Raw genomic sequence first — 20,187 nt, 5'->3', positions numbered from 1 at the left:
TGCTTACCGCTGCAGCCCAGAAGCACCTCCCGCTCCTGCCTTTCGCAATCTCAGAAAGCTGTGGTCCTCTAAGAAGTGCGCTACTGCATTTCTTCTTGCATTGCTCTCTGAGATTTTTGCTTGTGGCGCCTGCGTCCCATGGCCGCTCTGTTCCCTGCCCGCTGCATTCACACTTTGCAGGCCCGTGCCCTGCAGTACATGGAAGACGCTGCTGCATATGCTGCCGGGGGAGAGGATAAAGAGCTTGCCGGGGGAGAGGATAAAGAGCTTGCCGGGGGAGAGGATAAAGAGGGCCTTAAAGCCCGCTTTATCCGGCTGCCTCAAAGCAGAAACCACAGCTCGCCGTTCCGTCTCTACAAACGTGACCAAGAAGAGGTCCACACTAATGCTAACGCGCAGGACACCCCACGATACTTCTCTGCTAATTCGTTATGTGTTTCCTTTCCATCCCTGTTGCTCTCGTCGATTCACTGCCTTCCCTTCCGCATCCTTGTCACATGCATCGCCCAGCGCGTTGTGCCCCTTTCCATTGGGCTGCTTGCTCCCTGATCCAGCAGCCTAAACTCGTAGGAGTTCTATTCGCTGCAGGCATGCACAACTTCGATCCCGGAAACGCTGAACTAGCTTGACCACTGGAAATTATGAATTGAATGCGGGTAAGTGAGAGGTGTGGACACTTGAGCTTCTACTGCGGCATAAATTAGACCAAAGAACGCCCATCCGTGTACACATGCAAAATATATAGACATCCGCATCGATGCATAGATCAATGCCTAGAATGTAGGATATTCCTGCGGTAAGCAGTACGCGCACAGCTAACTAAAATGTGAATGAACTCTCCTGCTCTGATAGCACGCTTCATTGGCATACACCCCAGAACGCCTCAGCACCACGAAACCGGGGATATGACCGCCCCGAGCAATCAGAAAATCTTTTCCACCTACCAACAAAAGGGCATACCGATGACGTGGCTACCAGCTATCGGATCCACCCGAACTTAAACAAGACTAGCAGAAAACAGCAACGCCTTCTTTCTTTGCGCTGGGGGGGTCAGTGTGTGCCTTCTTTCGTCGAACGCACCTTGAGGACTTTAGGGAGGTATTCACTGTCAGCTTGTCCGCATACGCTCTGTCGTTCCTCATTCCCCTTTTTGTTGCTCACGCACTAGCTGATGGATTGAAATGCATGTTTGTGTATGCAGATCTCCGTGGGGCGTCAAGGAGATGGCATAGTGTCTTCCCTTTACACCAGCACGCACAGCAGGGAGATGGAGCAGGCACGAAGAGGCCTTTTCTGCTTTGTTTTTGTGGGGGGAGGCTTTCCGCGCCTACTACGATTGGCTCTATGAACAATGTGCAATCACGTGCAGGAAACGAGACATCCCACTACACTGCGTTTCTGCCACCGTGTTCTGCACGAAATATGCCCTACCGCATCTCAAGAGGACAAAAGGGCAGATCGTCGTCATCGCGAAGGGAGGAGCGTATTCTACTCCTCTGCGGCACTTGCTGCACTTCGATATTTGCTGCCACAGGTACCGCAACTTCCTCGTCCTGGTGTTGCCGATGTTGGCAATGGTGCCTGTTCGTATTACCGTATTCCTCCTTGTATTCCTGCTTCTCCTGTTTTATCTGCACACATACAAATGCTGTGCTATGCTTCGTTTTTTTTTGATTCTCTGTGAAGGAAGTGCGTAGACCAAGCGGCCAAGATCATGTGCTGCCGTAACTCCATAAAAGAAGTGATCAGAGATCAAAAGATTGCACAAAATGAAGCATGCATCAACCTCCTCAAGCATACGTGCACAAGCGCCCTTTTGCTGGTATTTGCTGGTGCAGCTCCTATCGCTGGCGCTGCTGTATCAAATTAAAACTATTTCGCGTGGCATATTGCGTACCATTAACATATTCTGCAGCTGAGCAGCTGCCGAAGATCCTGAAGGCCGGTAACGTTGCCTTTCTACTTTTTGTTCCCTTCGGCTGCAATAACGAGCAATAACAAGAGCGACGAGTGGCGCTCCATGAGGGTGCTGTCAGGTAGCGGGGGGAAGAAGGCCAAAACGGAGACTCAGAAGAGTGTTTAGCAGGGATGAAGAGGTCGCAAGAAGCAATCCCATCAGAATGCCAGTTTAGCAGTGGGCAGATCACCTGAGGAAGGAACCAGGGGATGGCGTGACTGCAGGATGGCAGCTACGCATCGAAAAAGGAAAAAGCACATAGTATAGGCTTGAGTGTGCAGGGGTAAAACCTTGCCGTTCATAAACAATAGCTCTCTTCGGGTGCTAAGGATGCAGACGGCGAACGGATGTTGTGCCGTTTTAATTTTTGCACTCTGCGTCTTTAGGCTGCCTGGCATTCCTGATCCTTGGTTTACTCGTAACTTGCCGTTTTGCCACGCTGTAGAGGCGCACTTCGCGCCCTATGCGCAGTGCTTTCCTTTAGTTTTTCTTGCCTGCGTGTGCTGACGTACTGTGCAAGGGCTCTCTCAAGGCTCTTCCTGTGAGCTGCAATGCGGCTGTGCTAATCATATACCATCCACGAAGTAGACAAAAACGAGAATTTTCGCTACTTTTCATTGCCGCCGGCCATGTCCCTTCGGTCTCCGATGCGGCCTTCAATTCCCTGCTTGGTTGATTTTCTCACGGAGAGACCAGCGAAACTGTAGCACTTGGCACTTTGGCCTGATTTCCTTCACCTTCTTCGCGGCCGACGGGAAGCGAAGAAGGGCGGAAAGAAGGAATATTTGATACGAATCATGCCAGCTCCCCCATTTCATCAGAACCAGCCTCTTTAATTTCGGATCCTCAAAGTGGGGAACCGCAGTGACACTCTTGGAGGCTCTTTGGCCCATTTCACATAACCCTGTATATGATGCAGCTCTTTATAATGCTACGATTGCCTTTTTTGACTGCTCACTGCCTGTGCAGCTAAGAGGGGTAGCATGGTTAAGAAAATTCATCGGCACCTAGATCAGGGGAGGCCTTAGCCGTACGTGAATGCATTCATGCATCCCACCCTGTTCTTCGAGTATCTTTAATGAACAAAGAGCTTATGAACACTGCTACTGTACCCTGACCTCGATGCTGCAGGGTTGGTCATGATCCGTTTCCCCTAGCTGAGAACACCGGACAGGCTGTGAATATTCAAGGAAAATCCATCTTTTTCTTGTTTTTTGCCCTCTCCTTTACACCAAATCACACGCATTTGAGAGAGAGAATCCTTTTCCGTTTCCTTTCACGTGAAATAGGATAGACTCTCATGGACTATTATGTAACTAGAACCTCTTCCGCTGGCTGTCCCACCTGCCAGGAAGGCAAATCCTTAAGCAAAGGCAATGCTTTAGTTTCTCCAGACGAGCAGCTGAAGAAGCCATCTTGAAAAAGAGAGAGAGAAGACTCTGGCTACACCTTCGGAGTATGCTTAGGCTAAGGAGTGCTTTGAACGGAGACTCACTGAACAGAAGTCGCAGGGAACATGCTGTAACAAGAGTAACATAAAAGAGATAGACCAGCGACATGGATGCTCCCACACCCCGGAACACCCAAATGAGGTATTTGTGCAGGAGACATTAGTTTCCCGGAGCCTGATTTTCAAGCAAATACATTTCAAAGAGAATAGAAGGTGAAGAATAAGGCAGGCACAAAGCCTGCGTGGATCGGAACGACCAACGAAAAGAGGACAAGGAGCAGGATCAGAAATCAGAGGTCAATCCAATCCATCAATGGGATCAGGCTGTGGCAGACGACCTGCAGACGTGCAAAACACATTTTGTATGATCCCTCGTGATACTATATATGTACGGTGCTTCCGCTGATGCCTGAACACCTCGAAAGCGTCATGCCATGCTTGCACCTGACAGCCAGCACTGCTAGGAAGCACTGAGTGGCATTTTGAAAACTTGAATTTGCCTTTTGCTCTGTTCTCTCTTACTTGTTCCTTGCGAAGGATCGCATGCTGTCTGGTCAAGCTCAGAGCTTTGTACGACGTAGCTCAAATGCATTTCATCGGCGGTGTAATACTATTATACAAAACAAAATTCATGACACAACCCGATGGGCTCGTTTAAAGTTTGAAACATGTTCTGACAGGAATAACCAGGTGTCTGCACGTCAATTCCTTGAGTCTGTAGTGCTTTGAAGGAGTTCTCGAACAGTACTATGAATGAAGTCGACTCTTTGCTCCAACGTTTTAGAAGGCGCCGTGCATTTGCACACCCGAGCGGAACGTGCAACAAGCCTCTGTACTTGGCCATCTACAATTATGCACTCGCTTTGTGAGAGCACGGATCTATAAACAACAGGGCTTTCTTGTGCCTCCCATGAGAGCAGCAGCTCACACTTCTCTGCTCGTTGTACTTGATCCCTTATTTACTAGCGCCACATTGGCGACCTACCCTTCCTAGAGCGTAAATGCTTATCTCAGGAATTTCCCATGCGCTGAGAAGGCGGCCTCGAGGGACCACGGTGGCGCTTTGTGCCACCCCACATGAAGGGATATCAATGAAGATTTGACAGTCATGCTGTGTTCCTCGTGCTTCGTTGCACAAAGCGCACTCTGTGCATTTTATGGTGAGAAATATCGGAAACTGCTTTTGGCGGATCTGAAACACGTCTTATTCTGGCATTGTACGATAAGTAGGCCACCTGCAGTGCAGGTTCGCTAGCACCGTCTGTTATGCACGCCATTTTCTCCAAGATAGCGGTAAGCTGTGCGTTAACTCTTTCATTTTTTATATAGCTTTTCACCTTGTCGATATTCATGCATCTGTTTGCTCTCAATGGTGCAGGTGGGGAGGATGTATTCCCAGACTAGTCAGGGCTGACCATTGAAAGCCTAATTAGAGTGCTACTTAAACCACCTTGCGTCTATGCGTTGCACATGGGGAAAAGTATGGCCTCGCTTGCGCAAAATCCTTCGAAAAGGAGGGCAAAAGAAGGATAGTGCATTAGAGGCAGGCCTGAGGATGTGCGTTATTTGGTAGCTGCGGTAACGAGAAAGCACCTCCTACCAAACCATACCATTAGTGCCCATCGCGGGGTGCGCCTCTCTCTTCCTTTGGGAGGAGCGGTGATGCTAGAGTCTCAATGAGAGCTATATTTTCGGTGATCATTCTTCAAGGGAGGAGAAAGTGACCCCAAAAGGAATTGGACTGCTCTCGTGCTGCCGCTGGAGATGCCGTATATGGGCCAATAGCTCTGCAGCTGGTCAGCCAGTTGGTACGCCCTGCAAGATATTTCTTTATGTACCTAATCTGTCGCAGTTTGTTTGTTCTCTACTTATCTCTATGTCCCTCATACCATCTCCAATTTGCCGCGATAACAAGCTGCCCGACCCACGGGGCGTCTGTTTAGTGGGTAGTCAGCACTGCGCGTCGGAGTACTTCTCCTACTCTTTGTTCTTCGACACCTCATAGTTACGGGGATCACACGCCATGGGTGAGGCATTTAAGCGAGTTTACTGAATTTTGCTCGCGTTGGCTGGAAACCATGTGTGTAATTCGTAGCATTCTCAAGCTCTGCTGCATCAGAGCACGGCAGCAGATGGCCCAGCTTCCCAACGCCAGGCCTGTTTAGCTCTGTCTGCTCATAGAATTCTCACTTGGACTGAACACCTCATGAGCGAAGCAGGGCGTTGGCTACTGGCTGCAGTGGGGGCCCTGTTGCTGCAGGGGCAATGCTCACTCAGCGGCTGCCATGTGCAGTTAGCAGCCATTTGGGAGCAGACCTGTACGACCCATGGATGCACTTTCCAAAGCAGTGGCTCCATTTTCGTTGAGAGAAAGGCCTGTCTCTCCATACTTCGGTGCAGTTGCTTACCTTGGGACCGTGAAGACGGGTGGAGGCATGGGCGCTGGTGCTCTGTTGTGTTTCGCCTTTGGCCACCCACTGACCAACATTGCAGGAGTATATTTTGTATGAGCGATTTGCTTCCTGCTGCTCGAAAGCGGCATGTTTCGACCACCTGATGCAAGTTTTCATGCTGCGTCTGTGCCTGTTGCTTGTCTGCACACGCCGCTCTTTTGAGGCGGACTACAGAACGCTGTTTTCCTTCAGCCAGAACAGCTGCTTTCTGTACGTATGCATGTGTGTGTGCCTGTTTTTTTGCTTCAGGCGGTGGTGTTTACATGAAGCATAGAGTCGCATCGCTGCTATAGCCCTTAGTGGTGTACACTTTTCACCGGAGGCAATCGCCCTGTATTCCACGCTCCGCATGGAAAACAAGCAGATCTGAACAGACCCTTAGCTCTAGTTAAATTCAGTATCGTAGCTTTTTGCGTCGCGTCAATGGAACTCTTCCGGAAGCTTCTTCCTTCACAGAAGGACTCCTCGTCGACTAGCCCGCAGCTCCATGCCAGGATTCCCCAAGGAAAATGCACCGTAACAAACTTTGCATTCGCAAATACTCTTGGCACTGGTAGGCTCTGAATTGGTATATTATGCATTGAGGGCCAGCTGGGGTCTGTTTTTCAGCTTGTTTGCCATGGGTTACTAGTCGGTGTTTCGTGCTGTGGATATATTCTTAGTGCGCTCGAAGCAGTAGACACGTGGGCACGGCGGTTCACTACATGGGCGTTGAGGTGCCTGTGCTTACCTTGTGTTAATGGAATAATTGAATGGAGGCTTTTAAAGCCATGCGGCTCTGGCGTCTCTGGGAATGAGGAGCATCAGGTCATGCGAAACAGAGTAGCCCCCCGCTCACAGGTTACGTGAGTGGCTGTGTAACGACCGCTGCTGCAGGTTCCTTCGGCCGAGTTTTCTTGGCGCGGAGGAAAGACGACCCCTCAGCTCCTCCGGTCGCAATCAAGCGCCTTAAGAAGGCAGCAGTAATAAGGCAGAAGCAGGTCGATCATATCCTCTCGGAAAAGAAAATCCTGCAATTGATCAACCATCCTTTTACCGTAAGCCAAGCCAAGTGCAGCCCTCCTAGATGCACTTCAGGAAGGGTGCTTCTCGGCTGCCTTCAGAAGCCACCTGGACCTGGGCATGACTAAAAGTGAAATCCTCGATGGGGGCACGCACCAGATTGCCCTTTCGTTGTTATGCTGGTGGGCTATCGTGGGGTCGCCCGTATGAGAGTGGCGTGTGTAGCGGTGGTTTCCTATTGCTGTTAGTGGCTGTGGAGTCTTGAGAGTGGTCACCTCTGCACCTTTCGCCTCTTCCCTTGACGATACCATACATGATTTTCCCTCTTCGTCTCAATTCCATACTGCTATGTGCTCTTGGGGTTTCAGGTGAACATGCTAGGCACCTTTCGAGATGATCGTTATTTGTATATAGTGATGGAGTACGTGATTGGCGGCGAGTTTTTCACAGTTCTGAGGAAGAACCGGAAGTTCGAGAACGACGCTTCTCGATTCTATGCTGCTCAAGTCACGAGCATCTTTGAATATTTGCATGGCAGAAACATCATCTACCGGTACGGTTAGCATTTTCCGAGGAAATTCGCTTATCCGCTTCGCGGAACGTTGGCAGTTCCATAAAATTCGATACGCTCGAATTTGGAGAAATAGGTAGAAGAGAGAGTATGGAAAATAGATAGAAGAGAGGGTATGAGGGAGCAAGCATGCTGCAGCACTGGACAGAAGGGTGGGCAGATGTTTGCATATCCATCTACCTATGGCCATTTGTGTATGTAACGGCATGCTGATGTATACACACATGAACGTACATGTGTATAGGCATTACAAGCGCCTATACGCGTGTATCTATCTTTCTTGTGCATTTTAAATGTTCTACTGCCTATGCAGAACTTTAAGAGCGTGTTGCGTTGCTTTGTGTTGCCCCCAGTGACCTAAAGCCGGAAAACTTGCTGGTAGATTCAGAGGGATATCTGAAACTCACAGACTTCGGTTTTGCAAAAGTAATCGAAAACAGGACATACACGCTCTGCGGCACCCCCGAATACATCGCTCCTGAAGTGCTGCTGAACAAAGGTAGGCATTTTTGTATGAGGTCTTTTCCCGGTAAAAAGGAGTGCCAGAGATATAACAGCGGTTTAGATGTTCCGTGTTCTTTTCCATACATTAAACTGGCTGCTCTTGCCCTCCGTCTGCGTTGTCTACTATGTTTCTGCATGTGAATCTCAGTTTTGCGTGTATTTCTTGTTCAGGGCACGGGAAGCCGGTGGACTGGTGGACGATGGGGATCTTGATATACGAAATGATTGTCGGGTATCCGCCCTTTTTTGATGACGAGCCAATGGGGGTTTACCAGAAGATTCTTGGGGGCCGTATCGTCTTTCCGAAGTTTTTTGATAAGTGAGATCTCACGCAGTTTTCGCTGGTGCTGCCTACGGGGCCTTCAGCACTTTTTGGATGTACTTTGAGATTTGCAGCAGACGCGAAGACGTTGGCGGCGGAATAGTGCGAGAGAGGCGAGAAACAGGTTATGATGAAGTTACCATCAGTACACTTGCATTGTATGGTGCCGGTTCCTTTTTCCTCAGGAATGCAAAGGCGCTTGTTAAGCGCCTACTTACCCCCGATCTGGCCAAGCGTTACGGCAACCTGAGAAATGGTGTCGCGGATATCAAGGATCACAAATGGTTCACTGGCTTCGACTGGAATGCATTACTGAAGAAGCAGTTGCCTCCTCCCTACAAGCCCGCATTCAAGGTCAGCCTTGCTTTCCATTCTTGTGCCCCTCAGTGAATGCACCGTTTTGTCGGCTTTTCCTCTTTTTACTTTGTATTTGCAGTGTACGAGTTGGTGCGTCGTTCTATATTTCGTGTCCGTGTCTGGACCGCACTGACTGTAAATGTGTGAGGTTCTTTTTTTTAGGCGCCTGACGACACCTCGAATTTCGATAACTACCCAGAATCCACTGAGCAGCCACCTCCGATTACGGGCTCTTTGGATCCTTTTGTAGCATGGTGAACGTAAGAAATGCCTCCGGCTAGTTGCCAAAGCAAGCCGTGTACTACCGATCTGGAGGTAAATGGGGAATCAGTGCCTCGCTGCCTCAACTGACCCGTGATAGGGGAACCTGTGTGTGGCAGGCGATAATTAGGTAAGAGCGAATCGCCTGTTGGTGGGGCAAGGCTGCACATCAAGCTTTATTTGTTCCTTGTCACAATGCCGGCGGGAGCATCCCAATGCTTCCAGCAAACCGGAAGCTCTGGGAACGTCTGAAACCAAAGCAAGTGGTAAAAACACAGGGGCGTGTTTCGAATAATTTAATATGCTCAATATTTTTCAGAGCATTTTCTCACAAGGTGAACACAGTTCCTTCTTGTCCATGGGAAGTGGGGACGCTTAGCTCAGGCACATTTTTCAAGCAGACTCTTGCCACTGCTTCGTAGGTCGCATTAGCTCCTGCAGGGCTGATATGAAACATATTTGCCACTTGATTTAAGAAACACGCCATAGTGCACTTTTTTTCTTTCGAGGACGACAGGCTTCAGGTGTACATACATACGCTGGGGCAAGATGTCAGGCATTGATCATAGGCCAACATGGTCTGAAGCCTCCATTGTTTGCGTTCTAAAATACCTTTTCGCTAATTTCAGCACAGTAATACATGCCAGCTAGGTATTTCACACATTTTTATGAAGATGTTCGGACTACGGGGTCCGGAGGGTTCTCCTGCGAGGCTATCCGTTGTCTGCAAAAAGCTCGAAAATCACGAGAGCCATGACCCGTTTGCAACCGAGGTTTATGCGGGGCATTTGCTCTGCTTTGACTGTATGGCGGGCTTTCTCCTTCAGCAGCTCCCCCCCGTGACAAAATTAAGCTTTATTGAAGAAGTGGCTAGCACATTGCAGAAGCTCCCTCGGGACGCGATGCTGAGAATTAGTCGCTACCTTATGAGCAACACGACCTTTATTGATTCTGTTGTAAGTTCTTCTCATGTGAAAATGAATAATGGGCAGCGATTAAAGACATTGGCCAGCTGGAAGCCCTTGCGAAACACGATTGCATGGAAGCGTGCGCGTACAGTACAACTCCAAAAAGCGCCGTGGAGTAGGATGACCTTTACCCTGTGTTAGACAATTCCTCGCTCCACCTCTCGTTTCAGCCTTGTCATGGTCATAGACGAGGCTTCCTTGCTGTACACTACCCAGGATTCGCTCTGTGGCGAAACTTGTCTTGCAGGAAAGTTGCGGAAGTGTTTAGTAGCCACTGGAACCCACAAGCATCTGTTGCTCGTCATTCTGGAGAAGCTGTTGTCGCGCTCTTCCTTCGCGTCAATGAGTGTGCTTGCGGTACAGCAAACTCTACAGTTCTTTTCAGACGCGTAGAAGGTAGTGACTCAAATGTCAGGACCCTGGTTTTTGGGGCCATCTTACACTTGAGCTTTCTGCAACTTTGAAAAGCAATCCGCAGGAAGCTCATCTCATCCTCAACTGCTTTTGCTTAGTGTTGGAGACAACAAGCGATCCAGGGTCTTGTGCAGTTATTTCCGCATGTTTGCCAAATGTTGTGTCAGCCATACGACTGTTACCTCCGACACACCCCGTAATGTGTCACTGTCTGCAAACAATCGCTCTGTGCCTTCGCTCGCCTAGCATAATCCCATATCTTGAAAAGAACCAAAAAATGCAGCTTCAGCTGGGCCAAGCCTTTCAGGCGATATTAGCTTCAGATGAGACCACTTCAAATGTCCAAGACCACGCGATACATCTCGTGGAGAGATTGTTTACCTTGCTTCCAGAAAGCCAGAAGGTGGCTTTTCTTGACGAGCTTTGCATCATTGACTGGCTGTTGGAGTCTGTGAGAAATAGCAAACATGTGGCGCATGTCGCGATCCAATGCCTGACAGGGCACATCTTCAACTCCGCGTCTTTTCTGCAGCATCATTTCGAAACTGGTTCGACATGCTAGCGAATGCAGTCTAGCAGGTATAGCATCCTATGGTTTGCTTCACAGCACTGAGCACCATGCTCTCAATAATTACGAAGAAAAGACAAGAAAATCCGCTGCTTTTGAATGCGATTGTCTCCCTGTTGGAGGGGCGGCAGGCAAGTTGCAGCTTCTACTGTTTCGCGTAAGCAGCCAATAGATCAGCGGTTTCGCAGCAATGGGATACTGATCCCGGAAAGCTTAGAACCATTGTAAACGTCGCAACGACGTCAATTTGCTGCCAGAATCAGAGCATCCGAGGCAACACAAGTTCCCAGCCTTTGGGCTGGGAAGACCTTTCCGTAGTTCTTGAAGAATCGTCGAAATGCGGCGCTGTACAGCTTAACACAAATTTAGACAAGGACTGGGCCATTAGCAGCCTCGCTCTTTGTGTTCGTGTGTTTCAAGGTAAGCTCAGACGAGCATGATGCTTGAGCAGACACTTCGGCAAGGAGATAAGGACCTTGTCTTCACAGCGCTTGACGAGAGTGCTGCGAAAGGAGGTGCCTCTTTTAAGTATCCCCACGATACGTGGGTACAAATGTACGGCAGGATACAAACACAGATATGTCTAAAGAATCTCACGTGCGCCTTAGATTCTTTGACTTTCAGCAGCTGTTGCACGTCCCCAATCGCATGGAGGCTCGCTGGCCAGCGACCGCAACAGTTGAAGCTTTCTATCTGGTGGCGCAGATGCTGCGTTCTACGTTGCGAATCCACAGCTTCGCAGCACACGCGGAAGGGTGCCTTGACAGTGCTGATACGACCCAGAAATGCATCAGATTGACCATGAAAATGATCTCATCCTTCTTTGTTGACTGGCGGGTGCGTTGCTGAAAGACTATTAGCAAGCATTCCGAAGTTACATGACACTAAACACCGCAGCGCACGTGTCCAGCTGCCATTGATGATCAAATCACTTTTCTTAATCTTGTCTTCTCCTTGGTGCATGTGCCGTCCAAGCTTCATAATGACGAGGAAATCGCACAGACGGAATCCCTTCAATTTCTGACAGATACAAGTACGTAGTCGTTCGTAATGCTCGAAAGACATGCAAAAATGCGTTTTCAGTTCAAAATAAGAGCCTTGGGCAAGTGCTTTTTTCCTGCAGATGTTTAATTCTGGGCTTGATCTCGGGCTGTAGGTGCCTGCTAAGCCATTCACTGCGCCTTGCTGTGGAGGACGCAAAGGACCCACAATTCCCACCAAAACTTGCAGAAAAGGCTGGCTTTCCTATGTTTGCTATTCATGCGCTGCTGAGCGGAAAGTGCAGCAACGGGGCGAAGGGCGTGGGCTGCGATATTGAAGTGGGTCTTGGAGACGTTGAATTGATGCAGCGATTGTTCTTGCGTCAAGGCTCTCTCGAAAATCTTTCCGAGGTAGCTTTTGTGTTGGCATTGTGTTCTCAGTCGATCGCATAGAATAATGAGTGGGCTGGTAGCTTGTGACGTATAATGCCTCCATTGTTTCCATCTCGCTGTTGTTCTTGGCCAACTCGTAAGTGCAGTTGCACACTAACGCACTGGAAGGACCCCCCAACCATTGCCTACCTGGGCAACAGCACTTCCATTCAAAACTGTTCTCAAGAAATGAAAGCGTGCGCATTGATGAGCCTTTCGCATTTTGACGCTGTGCTAAGCTGCGAAAACAGGCCAGCAGCAACTGTTCAGAAAGTGCTTGATGAAATCTCTACATCCGCAACGGTGAGCGCGTCATTCACTGCGCAGAGAACCAACCCTTTCATGCCGTTTGTCCTTCATTAGGCTCTGCGTCATCCGCGGATAGTCATATGCCTAGCGGGCATCGTTTTCAGGGATGGAAGCTTGAGGAGGTTCAGAGACAGCATTTTGCAGCTCTTTTCAGACGTATCAAGTTCAATTGATTTCGCCGAGTGGTGCGCGTGGAGCTCCAGCATTTTTGCAGAAGACATCCGACAGGTTATCCAGAGGGTGATTCAGGCCATGCACTAGAAGCGTTATTGGGTCGTGCAGGCAGCGTACAACTTGTTTGCTTTGGCAGATACTTGGCCTTTGAGCGGCAGAGAGCTAGGCAGACTCGTACCGAGTCTCGGGCACATGGTTCATTACGACATGCTCATAGCAACGGAAAATGCCGATTGCATCCTTGTTCGAGGTGACCTTGGCAAAGTTCAGGTACGAAGGAGTTTTGTTGGCGTATAGTTGCCTGAAGTGTCCAGAGCAATAGGGGCGTAGTCACTTTTAAGCGAAGTGCTGCTGAGCGAAGCTAACTCGCCGGCTTGGCATCCCGAGTGTGCCAGCTGGATCGTTTCGAGGCTCCTGACAGCTCAGCCTTGCAACGCCTTCCTGTGCAGAGATGCCCTTCTACGCATCATCAGTCGGTGCCTTGAGGCAGAAGCAGACAGCAGAGATTCCGCGGGTCCAGATGCAGTCAATATCACTCTGGCAACGCAGGTAGTGGCGCTGCTAAAAAGCGAACTTGCACTGCTTTCCGCTGACTTCACACACACTCTCCTAGGCTGTTTCTCTCTACCTTATGGGGTCCGATCGCTTGGAGGCACCAAAGGCTATAAGAATATCAGTAAAGCTTCATCAGCTGGCAAGCGCCATCGCTGGAATCTTCAATGCCACCGTAAATGCGCTGCATTCCCTCGTTCGTATTTCCCCGACAAGCTAGCGGGCTTTTTGTACCAGGATGCCCAGTCTTTGAGAGCAAACTTCCTCTGTGTTGTTGTGCAGTTCTTGTTCGTTTGTATTGACAGCGACGAGCAGAGAGGTTTGGCGTTCTCTTGAAAAATCTCCGGTGACACTTGAAGCTATGGTATGTTTCCAGCTATACAGTCATTGAGAGGCTCGCCAAGCTTTCTCAAGATTATCACACACAGTATAAAAGCTTTGAAGGAAGGGCAAAGCTGTGCCGACGGCTGCGGCACTCTGAGTTTACTAGTTTCTGCTCTCTTACTCCTGCAGTCTACGGTACGCTGTAGCAGCAGACGTAAAAACGCTGGAGTATCTGGATTCTGTAACGCTTTCGAATAAATACAGAGAGAGGACATCCCGCAACAACTCCTCTCTTTTTTTCTTGGCTCATTTCAAAAAGAGCAGCTCCCTGTTTCAACTGGGCCCAACGTGGAATTCTACCTGTTCCTATTGGGGCACAGGGATGAAACAGTGCGATCTGCTGGAGCCCTAATGATTGCCGCAGTCTTTTCTTGTCAGGTAGTCATGCAAAGAGGGTCAGATTTTGACGGGGTTCGTACGCTGTGCCTTTGTAGTTGGTCTGTTCCTTTACGGACGAAGATCTGGCTCGGTTAACGATGGCATGCATCGGCTCAGCGTTGGAGGTACGGAAGGTTTCAGTTCAGCAGGCGCCCCTGGTGTCTGATATCCTTTTTCAGTGTCTTGACGATAATGCAGCAGACGCAGCCCTGCTGTGCCTTTGTGCAATATTCACATGTGGCATCGTTCCAGCGCTGTCGCGTAGCTGCCTTGTCTGTACCACGTTCTCCATCGTGCCCCTTTGCAACAAATTCATAAGACCCGCCGTCGGGGAGCACAATAGAGACGACAAGGAGGATTTGAGTAGGGGCTCCCGTGCCTTCTTTGCGCTCATAGTAAGCCTTTTCTGCTGCCGCTCATATGCCCCGTCCTTCAAAAAATCGCCTCTGCGCCTTTCCCCCCCTCCGCCCCCGTCCAGCTCGCCGAAGCCAACCCCATTTGGTTTAGCCGAGCAGCACTCTGCGAAGAAGCGGTACGCTGCCTCGAATCGAGCATACACATGCCAAGGCATCTATCCCGAGGTCCTCTTCTGTTCTAAACGCAACTGGGGCCAGGTGTTGAGGCGGTTGGCTGCAGTGACGAGAGGTCAGACCGCCTCCCCCGCATCGCAGCTAGCAGCTCGGCAGCTGCTCCTCAAGCTACAGGCTACCTGTATCGGGGAAGGCAGCCTACCGAAAGGGAGTGTGGAATCACTGTGCCAGGAAGGCAGCCCCCCCCATAACCCCGAAGAGCCGCGCCAGTCCGATTTCGCCCAAGCCCTCCAACCCTACTGCCCTACGCCAGCAGTGCATAGAAACGTGCTAAACGCCCTAGCAGGCATTCTGGAGAGGCTCCTTAGGAACCTCCTGGAAGCAGCAGAACGCAACTCTCCCACATGCCCTTGAATACCTGTGGCTGCACCAACCCCAGTATTGGCAACGTAGGAAGGGAAGCTTATTTCGAAGCTCCCGCATTCTGGAAACGTTCAGATGCAGTAAGGGGACCTCCAGCAACTCTGTAGAGAGCCGTCGACCCGCTACCAGAGCCGGCGACCAAGCCGCAAATATAAGGCACGGCATAGAGTTACGTATATACATACAGACATATATACATATATGTATATACAAACTGACACACAACTGAAAAAAAGTTCTCTCTCCCTGCGTTGCACCTCGCAAGGGCAGCGGCGCGTTTGCCCCTCTGCAACGAAACTGAAAAAGACGCGCTAGAGCCCGGAGGAAATGTAAAATATGGGGGCCCGCTGCGTTCAGGAAATTAAAATTCCTAGGATTGAAAAATCACGTACGAAGCCCCTCGGTCCGCTAAGAGAGGTTAGACAGAGGGGAGGCGGGCACCCGCAGCCTCAAAGACTGCCTGCCTCCGAAGTTTACGCCGGCGGCTCGCGCGCATTGTGACCAGTGACGAAGGGCTGCAGATGGGCAAGAGGGGCCGCTGCAGAGTATGCGGGATGCGTTGGATATCCTGCTCCGTCTGGATGCCATCTCGTCAAAAGCGCGGCGGCATGCTGGCCTTCACCGTTCCCCCACTCCCTAGGAGGAGGTGCCACCAACCCCCCTGCCGCCATGGTGTAAGGGGCGAAGGCTACGAAGCCGCCTCTGCCGTCGAGGCTCAAAAGCCTCGCATAGCCAGGCGGGTAGTAAGGATGTGGCAGTGCCCACTGACGTAGGACTGGCCCGGCCAGGAGTGCCTGTTGTTGCATTTCTGCGTCGTTCAGATCCACTTGCACTCTTTGAGGCGGCAAGGGTGCCTCAGCGCACACGAAGGGCCCTTGCGCTTCCGGCGCATAATACGCGCACTCGTGTTTCAGAGGCAGGTAGTGCAGCGTGAAGGGCTGATTCTGCAGACGCCTCTCTTGTTTCAAGTCATCAGCATACGTTGTGAACTGAATCCGCTCAGCTGTACTGACCGCCGGGTGGCGCTGCCAGTTGTCGGCGGGAGTCGGGCAAGCCGTCCCCCCGTCCAAGTAGAACGTTTCCGCGGAGAAATGGTCCTTTAAGCCTCTCTCCCTCGAAGCGGCAGCCTGACGGCCGTAAGCGCTCAGCGCAGCGGCGGTGTCAGTCGCCCGGAGCTGCACGATTTCACTGCAGGAAGGTGCCGAGGGTGCCCTTGCGGGCTCATCGGCAGACACGTACATCTGGCTAACTGCGCAGCGGGCTGCCCATGAACGCTTGGGGAGCGCCTCCTCCTGCGGCACGCCCCCCTCAGACAGGTAGCTAGCTGCAACGCTGTTAGCTCCCTGCGGCACGCCCCCCTCAGACAGGTAGCTAGCTGCGACGCCGTTAGCTCCCTGCGGCACGCCCCCCTCACACAGGTAGCTGGCTGCAACGCTGCTAGCTCCCTGCGGCACGCCCCCCTCACACAGGTAGCTGGCTGCGACGCTGCTAGCTCCCCGAGCAGCGCTCGCCTTAGGAAGCGGCGCAGGGCTCTTGGACAACAAATTCCACAGCCAATTGGACTGCCGCGGAGCAGCAGACGCCGCATTGTCGAAAGCCGCGCTAACAACGCCTCCTTCATCATGCTGCTGGGCGCCGCCCTCCCTACGGGAGCCGCTGCCTAGCGACTGAGAAGCCTCCGCATGCGCAACATTTCCATCGGATGGCGCCGTCCCGCTGCTCTCCTGATTGACGTTTGTTTGGGGAAGAGGGGTTTCTTGAGAGGGGCCGTCCGCGTGCGAAGCGCCTCCTGGCGACGGAACGCTGGCGAGCTTCTTCGCTTGGCGAATGCCAGCGTCTTCAACGAGCTGCGTAATGCCGTCGAGCAGCCGGTGATACAACTGGGGAGGACCTGCAAGCCACCCCCTTGACGACGCCTTTTCGGCGGCTGCTTCTTGGGCAACAGCCGAGGAAACACAAGAAACTCCGCCAGAGGGCGTTCCAGACTCCTCTCTAGAGCCTGATGCTGCTGCTGCTCCCGCACCGCCTCCTGCCGTCCGCGCCGCTGCCTGCTGAACGCCCTCGAGCTCCCGCGTCGCCGCATCTGCCGCCACATCCAGCACTGCCACAACACTCGCTGCAGGAGTGCCGTAAAAGATCAACTCTTCTTCCTCGCTCACGCGAGAGCCACCTGCAGCTGCTGGACTCGAGCTCTGCGATAGCACCCTGCTAATGCGGCTATCTGTCGTCGACGTTCGCTGCCTCTCGGAAATCGAAACTGCGCACAGCATGTTCTTCCGATTTTCCCGCTCCTCTCGGAGCGGACTGCTAGGAGAAGACAAGCCCGGTGTCGGGGCGGTTGGACTCTCCAAAAGGTCGCAAAAAATATGCGCAGATCGCGCAGAAGAGCACGCTGCATCTCCCTCGTGTTCGGGGAGTGCTAAAGGGGAAGTTTCTGCTGCCGCCGCCTCGGCTGCTGGTAACAGGCCTCCTCCTGCAGCAGCAGCAGCAGCTGCTGCTGCTGCTGCTGCAGCTGCTGCAGCTGTCTTGTCTGTTCTGCCCCGTAAGGAAAATCCTTCGCGGTGCTGTGGAATAGCCTCCCCATGGCTTGCCGCTGCGCTCCAGAGCTCCCCACTTCGGCCCTTGTCGAGAGCCTCTCCTTCCCTCGCGAGAGCGGTGGCTTCCTCTGTCTCTGAAGAACTTGCGTCCTCAACTTGTCGCGAGCACTCTTCGCCCTGCAATCCGCGTATCGGCTTCTTATTCCGCTTGCGCTGCAAGGCGGTGGCATGCTGAGAGCCTCCAGAATGCCTCCCCGCTTCTCTGAGCGCGTCATTGCTGTTGGTGCTGCTGTTGCTGTTGCTGCTGCTGCTAACGCTGCAGCTCCTGCCACTCCTGATGAGCGTACCACAGCTGCTGCTGCCGCTGCTCACGTCGCTCTTGCCGCCCTCTTTTTCCGGAGGGCTGCTGAACTCCTCCCCCCCTTCTGGCGACTGATGCTCACTGAGCATCCCGACACGCCTCAACAAGCCGAAAAGGCGGTCTGCCCCCCGTGAAAGCGTTGCCTTGCCGTCTCGATGCCTCGAGGATCTCCTTGATCTGGCCTCCTTCCGCTTCCTGAACCTCCTGGTGAACGGATGCACTTGTTTCAAGCCGCTCGGCGGTGACCCCCCTCCTTCGACTCGCACCAGCTCCTCCGCAAAAAGCGAGCTGTCTCGCGTGTGCTGCTGTTCTTTGAACGAGCGTCGCTGATGCTGCCCTGCAGTTGCTGCAGTTGCTGTAATCCCTGTAGTTGATGAAGCTTCCACAAGCGACTGCGTCTGCTGCTTCGCAGGAGGAGGAGCTCCTCCTGTCTCGGCTGTTGCGCCGCCGCTGTCTGGCAAAACAGCCGTCTGTCCCTGCAGTGCTGAGAGAAAGTAAGTAAAAAAAGACAGGGAAGCTTGGGGAGCTCCTGAGAGAGAAGTTCGTCGCTCCTGCTGTGTCACTCCCTCCTCACTCAACTGCGAAGACACCGAGGCTCGCATGCACGGCTGCTGCTCTGTGAGAGACTTCTGCCGCTCGCTGTCGAGAGCCTTTGCCTCCGCTTCAGCGCCCTGCCCCTCGCAAGCGCTTTGTGCCTTCTCCGCTGTGCGGGTAGTACCCAGGGAGGAGAAAGAGCTGCTGCTGCTGCTGCTGCTGCTGCTGCCAGAGTTTCCTGAAGAAAGAGGAACAGCTTGAGGAGTTTCTGGGAGGTGGTCACTCTGAGGCTGCTGCAGGAGCGCTCCATATCCTCCCGATCCAGACGCAGGGCCCTCTGGCTGTGGGGGCGACTCCTTGTGTTTCCACAGAGCCGTGGCAAAAGCGAAAAAACTCCCTCTGCTTCCCACCCCCGTTGCCGAAGCCGCCCCTTCCGCCAAGTGCCCACCCGCGTCTACTGCCGTCGAGGCGGCTGCTTCTGAAGAGGCTGCTGCCTCACCAAGAAACGGTCCCCACTCAGATTTGCTATTACGCGGCAAAGGCGCTTTCTCACTCGGAAGCAAAAGTGAAGGGTTGCGGCTCACCGTAGGAACGGAGCAGGCCCCCTTCTGTAGGGCATGCTCCGACTCTGCACCCGCATAGCATAAAAAACACATCATACTCACATACAGAGATATAGACACACATACAGAAATATGTACACACATACAAAAATACATACACGTCATGTCAACACATGGATATATATATATATATATATACAGAAATATACATCTACAGATATATACACACATACATAAATATATACACATACAGAAATATATACATATACACAAATATATACAGAAATATATATTTACAGAAATATACAAATGTTTAAATACGGATTATTACGCATGCGGAAATATATATTTACAGATATTTATACACATACAGAAATATATACACATACAGAAATATATATATATATACAGAAATATACATTTACAGATATAAACACATACAGATATATATACACATACAGAAATATGCAAATGTTTAAATGCAGATTATTACACATGCAGAAGTATATAAATGTTTATATACAGACTATTTCACATGCAGAAATATACAAATGTTTATATACAGATTATTACACATGCAGAAATGTACAAATGTTTGTTTACAGATTATTACACATGCAGAAATATACAAATGTTTATACACGGATTATTACACATGCAGAAAAATACAAATGTTTATATACAGACTATTTCACATGCAGAAAGATACAAATGTTTACATACAGATTATTACTCATGCAGAAATATACAAACGATTAAGTACAGATTATTATTCATGCAGAAATATACAAATGATTAAGTACAGATCATTACACATGCACAAACATACACGAAAACCCAAAGTATGGCCACAGACTCCTTGCGTGTGAATCCAATAGAGCGTTTCAGCAAATAGGAGTGCGAAAGGACACTTAAAGGATGCAAGGCTGATAGAGCTCGCTGAGATGAAGAAGAACGAGAAGAAGAGGGTTTCGAAAAGCATGAAGCAGGAAAGGAGCTACAAAAGAGGCAGCAGGTAACGTGTGCCCTCATGCGCGCCAGAGGAGTTGAAAGGAAACATCGAGGAACATACGGAGGGGCAGCGAAAGCGAAGCAGGCAGCCGGAGATACGCACTGGCGGGTACACGAAAGGGAGGGAGAGAAGGAGAGGGTTTTTGAAAAAAGTCGATTCGTGGAAAGGGGCTGGCGAGAGGAGTACATGGG

General features: G+C 51.1%; 2 protein-coding genes across 2 annotated transcripts; one reads left to right on the top strand and one right to left on the bottom strand.

Moving 5' to 3' along the window:
- Positions 1–6,283: 6,283 nt before the first annotated feature.
- On the top strand, positions 6,284–8,874 carry LOC113147105 (cAMP-dependent protein kinase catalytic subunit alpha-like). The gene is made up of 7 exons (XM_026336456.1): positions 6,284–6,413; positions 6,737–6,897; positions 7,231–7,415; positions 7,787–7,932; positions 8,109–8,256; positions 8,445–8,613; positions 8,779–8,874. The coding sequence occupies exons 1-7, from the start codon at positions 6,284–6,286 to the stop codon at positions 8,872–8,874; spliced, it is 1,035 nt and encodes a 344-aa protein (XP_026192241.1).
- Positions 8,875–17,987: 9,113 nt separating this feature from the next.
- Positions 17,988–19,077, bottom strand: LOC113147109. Its single transcript, XM_026336473.1, has 2 exons — positions 18,210–19,077; positions 17,988–18,082 (listed from the first exon to the last, which is right to left on the bottom strand). Exons 1-2 carry the CDS (start codon positions 19,075–19,077, stop codon positions 17,988–17,990), a joined length of 963 nt encoding a protein of 320 aa, XP_026192258.1.
- Positions 19,078–20,187: the final 1,110 nt, after the last annotated feature.

Source organism: Cyclospora cayetanensis, unplaced genomic scaffold (assembly GCF_002999335.1).
Source record: "Cyclospora cayetanensis isolate NF1_C8 unplaced genomic scaffold, CcayRef3 CcayRef3_contig_13, whole genome shotgun sequence".
Lineage (NCBI taxonomy): Eukaryota > Apicomplexa > Conoidasida > Eucoccidiorida > Eimeriidae > Cyclospora > Cyclospora cayetanensis.
Note: the sequence above shows the minus strand (reverse complement) of the source record. Positions and strands in the feature narration are given on the sequence as shown.